The sequence below is a fragment of the Pleurodeles waltl genome, chromosome 1_1 (genome assembly GCF_031143425.1).
Source record: "Pleurodeles waltl isolate 20211129_DDA chromosome 1_1, aPleWal1.hap1.20221129, whole genome shotgun sequence".
NCBI lineage: Eukaryota > Metazoa > Chordata > Amphibia > Caudata > Salamandridae > Pleurodeles > Pleurodeles waltl.
Genome location: NC_090436.1, coordinates 529,628,928 through 529,641,720, shown reverse-complemented (window position 1 = coordinate 529,641,720; position 12,793 = coordinate 529,628,928). Strand labels below are relative to the sequence as shown.

Sequence of the window (12,793 nt, the reverse complement as noted above, 5' to 3'; positions counted from 1 at the left end):
ACTGACTGCAGGTGTTCAAGTAGCTCAATCGGGCCTCTTCGCAATGTCACCGTAGGCCGCGTCCTCCGGGCCTCAAACCCCCACCGGCAGCCACTAGCCGTCCGCTGCAGGGTAGTCCGCGGGCCTCCTCCCAGCACCGCTCGCCTCCGCTTTGAGTAAGGCCACCGCGGGCCGCTCGCACCGCCGATCGTGGCTCAGACCCTCCGCACCACCCAGGAACCTCTGCACCAACGCCAGACGGCCTCAGGGCACTCCAATCCACTCGCCGTCCTCTCTGGGACTCCACCCGGAAGGGCCAAGCACGGACTGCACATTCGTCACCAGGCCCCCGGCACCCAGGTCTTCACCGGGCCCTCAACGCGGGCCCCACCTCGCTGCGAAGGCACATCTCCCTCCAAGGCCGCCGCCGCACCCCCGCGCCCAGCCAGCAGTCCGCCGGGGCCCGCCACGCGGTATAAACCGCGACCCTCCGCGCCATCCAGCTGCAGGCGCCGATCCAGGGCTCGCGGCTCCGTGCTCCCCGCCGTCCCGACCGCAAACGCCTCTTGGCTCACTCAGAGCTATTAATCTAAAGTAGATAATGCTCTTTTGTGGTAGTGTGGTCGAGCAGTTAGGCTTATCGGAAAGTGCAAAGCATTTGTTGTACACGCACAGTCAATAAATGAGGCACCCACTCAATGACTAACTCCAGGCCAATGTATTTATATGGGAAAAATATATGTTACCTGCAACGAGAACCTTTTGGTTCTAGAAATAAAGTAAGTACAGTTGTAACTATGTATCAAGGATATGTATCAAATGTACTTTGTTTAAGTTTGGCAAATAAAACAGTTTACAGGCAAGTAACACTTTTAACTTTCAAAAGTTGACAGTGCAATTAACAGAACAGTCCGGGGGGGCAGCGGGTTGAGGGGGGAGTCAGTGCAGATTTGAGGTAAGGCCTCGACTTATAGTTCCAGTCTCTGGGGGTTAGTATGTCCACTGGTCAAGGTTCACGATGACCCCAAACATACACCACCAGGAACAGTGGGCCGGCCGGGTGCAGAGGTCAAAGTTGCTGTTAGACTTAGAATGGGGTCCTATAAAGACTGGGGGTACTCGGAAACAGCTATGATGACTGGTAAGTACCCACGACTTCAGAGGGCTGACCTGGTGGGGTTTATGTGAGCACCAGGAGGTCCACAGATCCGCACCAAACACACCCCCTCAGTGCCACAGGGGCGGCCTGGTGCAAACACAGCATCGGGCTCCCAATGCTTTTCAGTAGGAGGACCCCAGGGGTCACAAAGATGCTGCAGGCTCTGGGGTCAGTTCCGGAAAAGCAAAGGCTGGACAAGGAGGACGGCTTGAATGCTGGTCAGATTCCTCTAAGCCAGGGGGCTGCAGGGGTACCTTTGGATATCTGGTATCTTTGCCCGGTTCTCTCGTGGTCAGGGGGTCGTTCAGATTTAGGCTGCAGGCCTTGTTGTGTTGGCCAGGAGGGGTCAAACCAGGGTGGACACAAGGTCCGAATTGCCTGGGGACCTGCTCTGGACTGGTGGGCCACCTGGACCCGGGCGTCGGGTGCAGAGTGGGAAGGACTTGCGGATCCGGGGTGGTTCTGGAGTCCTTTTTGGAGTTTCTTGTGGACAGGGCTGCTGTTCTCTTGAGTTCTTGGTCCTTTGGTGGGCAGACAGTCATCTGGGTGTTTGGAGAGGTTTTTGTCCTGCAGGATGCGTCTCCTTTTTGTAGCAGGGCTTCTGAAGCTGCAGACAGGCTAGTAAGGCCAGGTCCAAGTCAGTTGGTGTCTGAAGTCTTCCCTGCTGGCGTCGGCTTAGTAGTCCTTCTTGCGTCTTTCTTTTTTTTGTCTTGAGGTTGCCAGGAATCTGGTGAGCTAGGTTCAGGGTGCCCTTAAATCCTAGATTTAGGGGTGTTACATTGGTCAGAGGGCAGTAGCCAATGGCTACTCTGCCTGAGGGTGGTTACACCTTTCCTGTGCCCACTCCCTTTGGGGATGGGAGGGCATACTCCTAACCCTAATGATCCCTATCCTCCAAACCAGGATTGAGTATTCTGCAGGGAGGGGGGTCACTTCAGCTATTGACATCTTAGGGGTGATCCTAGCTGGAGTGGTCACTCCTCCCTGTTTTTCCTAATTTTCCCACCGGACTTTGACACCAAAAGTGGGGCTTTATCGGGGGGGCAGGCAACTCCACTAGCTGGAGTGCCCTGAGGCACTGTAACAGGAGGCCTGAGCCTTTGAGTTCCTGCAGGGGGGAGGTGTGAAGCACCTCCACCCAGAGCAGGCTTTGTTTCTGACCCCAGAGAGCACAAAGGCGCTTGCCCCTTGAGGTAAGAAACTCATCTGTTAGTGGCATGCTGGCACAGACTGGTCAGCCGAACGCTAAAGGGTTGGTTATGGTACAGGGGGCATCTCTAAAATGCCCTTTTGGTGCATTTTACAATAAATCCAACACTGACATCCGCACAGGTTTATTGTGCTGAAAAGTTTGATACCAAACCTCCCAGTCTTAAGTGAAGGCATCATGTAGCTGTGGAATTCGTAATGACAAACTCCCAGCCCATGTACTGAATATGGCCACACTGCACTTAGTGTCAAAGAATGGACTCCAGACACTGTAGGGGCATATTGGTCATGTAGCTATGCCCTCACTTCTGGTATAGCGCACCCTGCCTTAGGGGTGCCTTACCTATGCCAAAGGCAGTGGTTGGTGGGCATAGCACCCTGAGAGGGATGTCATGTCGACTACCTTTTTCTTCCGACCAGCACACACAATCTGCCATTGGAGTGCACATGTGCTTAGTGAGGAGTCCATTAGGGTGGCACAGTACACGCTGCAGCCCTTGGGGTTCCTCTTTGGTCACAGAGCCCTTGATACCACAGGTACCTTTTACAAGGGCCTTTGCTTTGTGCCAGGGGTGTGCCAATTGTGGAAGCAATAGTAATTTTTTAGGGAAAGAACACTGGTGTTGGGGCCTGGTTAGCAGGATCCCAGCACACTTTCTGTCAAGCCAGCATCAATATCGGGCAGAAAGTAGAGGAGTAACCATGCCAAAAGGGGCACTTTCCTACAAAAATCTTTAGGCCTTAAGGGCATGAATAATTTCTGGCCCAAATCTCTTCTCCATGATGCAACTAAACTGCTGGAACAGTTAGTATAATGCAGGTTCATCAGTTTGTTATGGATTATATGCTAGAGGACCATTTTCAAGCCGACTTCAAGACAGCCAGTAGTAGAGATGAGAGGCCAATGTCGGGGCCTCTGATTCTGCTTGATTGATATAACATAATTTACCACAACCTCCTTTTCATATGTTCGGACTAGGCTGGTTTTAGGGGAACCATCCAGCGCTAGTAACATTCCGCACGTATTCCCAAACAGTGCCCCCAATGGATTACAATACTAGAGTGTTGTACTAGAGTGCTGACTCTCTAAATCCAGAAGGCCAGGGTCCCATGTCAGCCCACTCTACCATTCCTTAGATCTTGAATCTCAAGACAAAACTATACTTTCAATTTGTTTGCTGTAGTGTATGGACTATGCATGTAATTGTAGAATAACTTGTCAACTAGTCGGAGCTCAATTGGCATACAGAACAATACTGACTAATTTGTCAAGTAAAATAGACATTTGTAGAATGTGTTGATGCTTAACATTTTTTTAAATAGTTTTAAAATAGGCAGAAAATGTTAGCAGTATTTGTTTTGTATGATTAACATTGGGTGTTGACTGTATGTTTTTATTCTTGAGACGTTTGGTTCTTAGACGGGGGAATAGCGCAATGTAATTTACGTATGTGTTTTTTTGTAGTAAGAATGTCAACTAAAGAAGTGAAAGTTGCTTTGAAAAGTGCCAGAGACGCGATTAGAAATAAAGAATACAAAGATGCCTTGAAACATTGCAAGGTAGGATTAATATATTGCATTTAGAACGATATTTGATGGATGAATCAGGTTGAAGTATTCAGATTTTTATTTTTATTTTTTATTTTCATTTCTTGTTATTTAATTTAATCCTGGTTTACCCTGCTCTTTTTTTGTGCTCTATATCTCTACCTGTGAGCGCACAGGAAGTGTTATCATGCATGTTAATAGCAGCAGTGCTTATTTTGTATTGGTGTACTATGGTGATGATTACCTACAGTAATTTTTGGGAGCCAGAACGTATTTTTCATCATCAGTATCTTTTGCCGCACAATAGGGAGACAAAGGCAGAAAAGAGGGAAAGAAAGAGGAAGAAAAACTAGGCAAACAGTGATGTGAAGTGGAATCAAGACTAGGAAGTTATTATATTTGGCAACCCTGGCGGTCATGAACACTGTGGACAGGCCACTGAGAGCAGCTTAGGCCCTTGTACTTATTGATGTATTTATGTGTTTATTTATTTTACAAACTAAACAGGAGTTGGCAGTGGTGGTGTTTTCATTAAAGCCCGTTTCGACAGTGTTTACAGAAGTTAATTTAAATTTGTTTCAGATTCGTGCAGTTAAGATTCGATATCAAGTGATTCTTAAGCTACAGTCGTGAATGTAATGCTTTTTTGGGGGGGGGGTGCATTTTCAAACTGTTTTCCATACATTTCCCTAGAACGACCTAAACATGCTGTCAAGCAAGGAGTTCATTCATACTTTGCTCTCTGGAACTTAATAGTGGGTGGTGGAAGATAGCGAAGTTAGTCCTGAAGATAGCTACAAGAAACAGAGTTCTAGTGTTACTGTCCTACATCAGCCAGAAGCCTAAGATCCTCGCACTAAAACAGACTTTGTCCCTACCAGGTGAAATTCCGAATTGTTGGGGTTAGAACTCTCATAGCTCAGTGCACTTTCCTCTGGAAAGTTCCTCCTTCTTACTTCCATGAAGCGGACTGGAAGAATTTAATGAACGTATGTTAACCTCTTTGGCACTATGGTCATGACCTTTATGTCTATAGCACTGTCAACCAAGCGCTATGGACTTGGAGGTCATATCCAAGTGCAAAAGGCAGGGAATACCTCTGGTGCTGCAGGTCTCGGCGGAGAAAGCGCAGGCACTATCGCTTGCAAGTGGGCAGGATGTAAGCCCTTTTACTTATCATTGGTCAACTTCATCATCATTCATTTCCTTTCTTCTCATTGTTCAGTGCAGGGCCGGATTCACTACATTTTCTTTATTAGAGAATGGTAGAAGTACAACTTTCTGTGAGGGGCCAGTATTCTAACTTTTTAAGTCCACTGCTACCACTCCACAACATTGCATGTGTTTGCAGTGTGTCTCCCTTCCTTCTCACTATCGGCGTAATTGCTTGCACTCGCCCCCCGTCCCTCTCCCCCATTGTTGCTTCAACTGCACACAATGAGAGTGCATCTCTTTGCATGTTGTTTTCCCTCCTCCCCCGTTATGACTCGCACCTGTCCCCCTCCCCCACCATTGTTGCTTCTCCCACAGTCCCTAGAGTGCATCTGTTTGCAGACCGTCTCTCCTTCTTCCCCTGAGATTGCTTCACGTGTTCTGGTTGGTAGCACCAAACATGGTGAAGACAGGGGGCCGCGCCATGTGCTGGCTCTGCTCCTGCAGGTTGTGATTGAAGGAAGTGGCACGGGGCAGGATGAGTAAAGCTGGTGTGCTGTTGCTGCTACCTACATTTGAAGAGGGCCCCAAGTTGTGTTTATCCACTGCCTCCCTCCAGTGTATATTTTATGTATTCAAGGCAATTGCGGAGCAGCTGGCTACAGCCCCAATAGGTAAGTCCCAGTAGTTCCATGATTAAGCGATCCTGGCTAGGCTGCTCTACCGCACGTTACCACGGGGGCACTGTAGAAGGAATACCCCAGGATCCTCAAAGGGGTGGTGGGCAGACACACACGTGTGTGTGTGTGTCTGTCTGTCTCCGTCTCATCCTGATCCTGTGGGTGTACCCAGGGAGCCAGTTCACATGGCTACTGTAATTTTTCTGAGCTGGGTCTGTTTTATGGGACATGTTCCCTTTCTCTACTGTGCACACAGGCTGGATGCATTGACAAGCCACAGCTACATTGCTTTTGGCTCACACACTTGGCTGGCCTGCATTGTCCCTCTACTGACCCACCTGCTTTCTTGGCCCTGACCGTGGACTCCTGGTAACTGTTGGTCTACGACTGCATCAGCAATCCTGCCATTATCTTTTCCCTGCAAGGAATTCTGAACCACTTGACAAATTCCTGATTTAGAAATAAATTGTGAACTGTGTCCAGAAACTATTGCACCCAGGGATGTTTGTTCTGTTCCTTTCTATGTGCTCCATAGTTGGCTCCTAATTTTAGCTATACATATTTGCCATTCATGTAGGTGCCCACTCTATATAATGTACATCTAATAAATACTTGTATGGGTTACTAGGTGAAAGGCAGGACCTAGCAAATAACTACTTAAGGGGACCATATTATCACTTACCAAGCAGTGTTTGAAGACAAGCATAACACCTGCGCATGTGATTAACAATGTTTACCTCCTGGCTACATAACCATGTCCTCAGCATCGATATGTCTTTGTTAGCTAATTACCTAAAAGTCTCAATTTAACTTCTTATTTATTTACTCCATGCCCACCCAAGAAGCCCAATCCAAAAGGATGGAAGACACTCACATTTAGAGGTGTCTCACTCTCCTGCTCTCTAATCGTAAGTGCACCTGCGCGTTTGTTACAATAGAAGAAAACACTGATATTACTAATATTATTACCTTGGTGCCAGTGGCATTGCAGCTGTTGCTGTCATGTGTTAACCCACGTAAAGGAATTCCAAATTGAAAAAGTTTTTTTACATTTCTGCTGGCATCTCTGTCAAATGCACTGAGGTGATCGCTCTTACTAATCTTGCATGGGGTGGCCACTGATGTAATCTTGACTGGCATGGTCACTAATACAACACTAAGAGAAGATAGGAGATTGCTCTAAACTGAACATAGGGCCTGATTTATATCTTGGCGGTGTTACTGCCAAGCTGCGTCGACAGTGGACCCAAAAAGACCATCAAGTCAACGATGTTCTGCCCGCCATATTTAGTTGTTAGAGCAATGCAAGCGGATTGACTGGCGAAGGATTGCTGACAGGGGGAGACTGCGGCAGGACCCATTGAACTTCGTACAATGGCAGGGTTTATGTAAGAGAGGTAAGTGACACATGCACACTGTCCCTTAGCCATATGTGTCTCCCTGAACTACACAACACCCCACACTCCCACAATAACCCATTGCTATTCCAATACAGCACAGCCTGTACATGCCGAAAACACACATTGACTGACATACATCTGTACCACAACATGCATACACAATTGACGCTGCACCCACACATGACACAACAACCAACACAACTACACACTCAGCTGCACACACTCACACACAAATACAACTACATACATCACAGCAACATCCACAACACAACAACACTCACCTGAATGTGTCACAAGGCAGCACAACATACACAACATCTGTCTTGCATACAAGTGACACACATACAGACACAAACACACCACCCACTCCAGTTCCCTCCGCCCCAAACAGCCAATCCACTCATACATGCATGTACAGACTCACATACACAACAGATAGCACAAACCTACCCTTACAGGTCTCCTTGCAGTGTGCATACATGGACACCATTGTCCAGTGTGAGTGTATTTTCATTGTGGTGCCAGCATTCATTTTGCAGTTAATGACACCACAATGACAGTTGTGTATGTGTGCGATATGGGTGTTGTGCCCGTGTGTTCCCAGTCATGTGTGACACCATTGTGTCCCCACATATCCATGTCACAGTAATTAAATTACTGTGAAATATATATATCTGCAGTGGTCCTGACTTCTGTGCAGTGGCCACCCAACACAACCTGGCAATGCTGGGCCCCTACCTTCGAGTCCTGGGAGGGGAGGGGGGTGGGGGGGGCGGGGGAAGGGAAGGTTCTGTTTTCTTCATGGGTTCAGTGACAGAAGTGACAGCAGTTGCTGTCCAGTTAAAGGCGGGGTGGAATGGGGAAAAAGATCAATTTTCATCCCTTACCCCTTCCAATTGGCCAACTCTTACATGGATGTTGGACCTCCACTTCTAGCTTGACGGTAAGGCACATCCAAATCTGCATGGCAGGAAGGTGTGGCTGGGTTTCCGCCGGCATTGACTTTTCCCGGTACCGCCATCTACGTAGGCAGTGTTTTTTGGCGGATACGGTGTTTTGAATACAGGCTTTCGTCCATGGGACCGCCAACATCTACAGCGGGTGGACCGCCACAGCGGCGGCCTGGTTTTCAGTCAAAAAGTCAGCAGCGGGACCGTTACCACCAAAATCTAAATTCGGCCCATAGTGATGGATCTCATTCTTTAGAAGACCCACACATAAGCATAAAAGTAGCATCATGCCTTTGATATGAAGTGCAGAGTGGGTGAGAACTGCAGAGAGCTGACCTGCAGTGAACAGTTCAGGCACTAGCGGACATTTGAGGTAACTTTCACTACTTAATGGTAGAAATGCACTGGTGGGGTTCATCATATACTTTGAGTGGGAACCTGGATACATGTAGTGGGGTTAGCAAGAGGAATAGATGGTAACCTTGTGTGTCTAGGGAGCCCTAGGGAGCCACAGCTTAGATCTGATTTACTGGAGCAAGACAACTTCCGAAACAGTGCAAAGGGCTCTGTGCCATCTGGGAACAGTGTTTTAAGTCCTACTACTTCTGTTTACAAATCATTGTTTGCAGGTGTGATCGTCACCTACGTTTTCCTCAGAAATCTGACTTTGCAAGCCCTCAAAATAAGCACACAATCTAAATTATGTTGCCTCATCTGGAACATGGGCAGATTCAGAGTTTAGCTTATGTGACCGCCCAGCCCAGAAACACATAAGTAAAACAGCACATATAGCTCTCCGTAGAGCCAGTATGCTGTTCTGTGTGTTGTAGATGTCAGGCATTACTATTAACCAGCTTAAAGTTATCCAATCTAAGGTTTCACTGTCCACAGGGATGGGTATTATTGACCATAAAGGGGTTGCAGCCATCCCATCGCTTATCATATGTTGGAATGATTGATACTCATCTTTGCTGCCTCCTTATTGGCCAGAGTGTGCCCTACATCACTTCTTTGCTTTCTCTGGTGCACAGACCAAGCACAGATACATTAACCTAATGCCCATCCGCTGCTCACGCTGTGATTGAGGTATTTTCTGTTTATTTTGCATTATTATCGCGTAAACAAAACGGCTGCTTCCAGAGCTGATTCCGCAACCTTCACTCCTTTCTTCTTTTGTCAATGCTTCACTATCTCTTGCCTCTTTGTTCTCCCTTTCCACTCCCCCCCTTGCTGTCAAAGTATAATGATGCAAAAATTCCAGGTTACAAAAATAAGTGCGGATATCCACCATCCGCAATCATTGAGCACTTTCTTTGCAGTAAACCCGTTTCCTCGATAACATGCATTCATTCACATGCTTTGTTTATTTTTGTGTTTTGTGGCATTTTCGTGGCACTAACGGGGAACTCTGTGTATTTTGTGAATATATTTTAGGAAAACCCCTTCTGTCACCACACTCACTCGGCTCTTTAGGGCATAATCTGGTACATGGAATGGTGGACGTGATTGGACCGACTTGGAGCCGCTTTTCAGCCCAGTTCCAGCTGCAGGTTTCCGAGGCACATCTACTTAGCTCCCTTTATCCGTGGGAGCTGTGCGTGTGATGCGTGGTTGTATACAGTGGCGGCTGGTGACATTTCAAAATGGGAGGGGTACTCCCGCTCATCCACTGGCAGTTTAGTGCATAGGCGAAGAGTTTTGTAAACCCAGAGCTGCGTTGGTGTCCTCGCAGAGACTGCGCAGTGCGCACATTAGGTGTTCTAGTGAATGCGTGTTCACCGGTCTTTGAAGATGGCCCATTTTTCACAATTCATGTGCGGTCACTTATGTAGCGCTGCAATTGTAGTGCGTTCACCTTAGGGCTGGCACTTTGCGTGTCATCGAATGCCAGGTACAAAGGTCAGTGGAAATGAAAACATCACTCAGATGTGGAAGTGATCAGGATCAGAATTTTCACTTCTTAGTGTTTTTGTTGAACAGCCCCTTTACATTACAGTCCCCAAAATGCTTCTTTTTTGTAGTAAAAACTTGCCTCTTTTTTCACAATTGTAGTGTACATTTCTTTCAGACTGCTTCGCGTGTGTTCCGAAGTACTGGCCAGCACCGTGAGACCAAAAAGAGATTGAATAGTTCAAGTTTGAAAATTGCCTATTAACATTGTGACATCCCCAGGCATAACGTCACGTGACCTTTGGCCTCACGGTGACTTAAGGATAAATCTCATTATATGGTATGCTACCGGAATCCGGGAGGAAGAAAATGCAGTTTCTGGACCAGATGCCATAATAAAATATAAATAATATGACAAAATGAGCCACCTGTGTGTCCTGTCTCCAGTTACCTGTGTTATGCAGTGATATCAGTCTAACTTCAGCAGCAGCATGCAAGACATACATTTCACATTGCGCTGCTTGCAGAGACTTGTTTTCCTTTTCTGCTCAGGGTGCTGATTTTCACAGTTAACAGGCTTAATCTGCACTCTGGCCTTCCGACTGTTTTCAAAGTGGGACACCTAGAAACCAGTGCTTTCTCCAGTCCTTTGGATCCGATCATGGCCCCGTGACATCCCCAGAGCCAGTTCCCCTAACTAATCCCAACACTGCTGTCATGCTGTTACCCTGCATGACAGCAGTGCTGGGATTGGTTGGAGCGGGCTGGCTCACCGCTCATACTGGCACTCTGGGCCTGTGCTATTTATCTACCCGGCGGAATAACAGCTCTGGCTGGAGAAGTTTAAACCGCACATGTGGGCTGGATGTCGCAAGAGAGCCGGCCAAAGTGACGTGCAGTTTAAACTGGTGTAGCCAGCCACCACTCCTTCTTGCTCCCAGTCTGTACTGCAGCAATGGCCCCGCAGTGCCCTAACACTCGGCTCTGGCAGCTGGCAGAAGAGAAAATATAACTGTAATAAAGTCACTATAGTACCATTTTTTTATTTTTCCCTTTTCCTGTACCCACAGTAGGAGGCGGGGGGATGGGGTGGGGGTGACGCTCCTCTACCCAAATGGAGCAGCCGCCGCTGCTTGTATAGGAATATAGGGCCCATTTTAGATCTCTGCGGAAGTGGTACTCCGTCACAACGGTGACGGATAACGTGTCTGCAGAAATCTAAATCCCATTGTTTTCAGTGGGATTTAGATTTCGGCAGACTGCATATCCATCACAGTTGTGACGGACTTACCCCTCTGCCGAGATCTAAATTAGGCTCCTAGTAAGTATGTGTACCTAGCAGTGCCTCTGCCGTCCATCTTTTTCTCATGCCACAATTCCACTCCACTCCACACCATGCCACTCCGCTCCATTCCACTCCACACTACATAATTCTAATCCAGTCCACTCCACACAATTCCACTCCACTCTACACAGTGCCACACAATTTCACTCCACACCACATTTCACTCCATGCCACACAATGTCACACAATTACACTACACACCACACAGTGCCATACAATTGCATTCCACTCCACACAATCCCATACAATTGCAGTCCACTCCACACAGATCCACTCCACACCACATGATTTCACTCCATTGCAGACAGTGCCACATAGTTACACTACATGCCACACAATGTCACATTACACTACACACCACACAATGTCATACAATTGCACTCCACATCACACAATGCCACACAATTGCATTCCACTCCACACAGTGCCACTAAGTTCCACTCCACACAATTCACCTCTACTCCACCGCACACAATTCCATACAATTTCACTCCACTGCACACAATTCCACAACACACAGTGCCATACAGTTCCACTCCACACAATACTACACAGTTTCACTGTATGTCACATAATGACACACAGTTCAACTCTGTTCCACACAATGCTACACAATTTCACTCCAATGCACTCCACACATTGCCACACAATTCTGCGCTATACAATTCCACTCCACGCTACATATTGCTACATAATTAAATACCACACAGTTGCACTTCTTTCGAAATAATGCTACACAATTCTGCTCTGTCACACAATGCCACACAAATCAGCTCCACTACACACAATGCCATAGGATTTCATTCTTCCCAAAACAGTGGCACTCCAATACATGTCATACAATTCCACACTACGCCACACAATTCCACTCCACGCCACATAGTGGCACTCAATTCCACTCCACTCAATTCCAATCCACCTCACTCTGTGCCACACAGTTCTACCTGACTGTACGCCACACAATGCCTCACAATTCCACTCCATACCTCACAATTCCACCCCACTCCACACAGTGCCACATAATTACACTCCCTGCCACAAAATGCCCAAACAGTTGCACTGCACACATTGACAAACAATTGCACTCCACTTCACACAATTCAGCTCCACTCCAATATATATAATGCCATAGAAATTCACTCCACACAATGCCGCTTTACCACACTTTGGCCCACTCCACTCCAAGCCACACTGCTCAACTCCATGCTACACTGTTTAACTCCATTCCACACAATAACACACAGTTCCACTCTACACAGTTCCAATCCACTACACTCAGTGCCACAAAATTCCACTCTGTTCCATTTCACTCCACCTAGTGCGGCACAGTTCCATTCCACAGAATGATTCTACTGCCATGCTACCCAATGCAGAGTTCCACTCTATTCCACATAGTTCCATTCCAAGCTAAATAGTGCCACACAAATCCATTCCAGTGTAATGCATTACACACAGTGCAACACAATTCCACTCCATGCCAC

The 12,793-nt window shown here is 47.3% G+C and overlaps 1 protein-coding gene across 4 annotated transcripts in view; it reads left to right on the top strand.

The window, feature by feature from the left end:
• SKIC3 (SKI3 subunit of superkiller complex) overlaps positions 1–12,793 on the top strand; it is a 1,026,707-nt gene that overhangs the window by 66,697 nt on the left and 947,217 nt on the right. For all 4 annotated transcript variants that reach the window (XM_069225585.1, XM_069225575.1, XM_069225607.1 and 1 more), the window contains exon 2: positions 3,813–3,907. In XM_069225585.1, coding sequence (XP_069081686.1) covers positions 3,818–3,907 — 90 coding nt within the window. In that variant the 5' untranslated portion in view covers positions 3,813–3,817. The remainder of the gene's footprint in view (positions 1–3,812; positions 3,908–12,793) is intronic.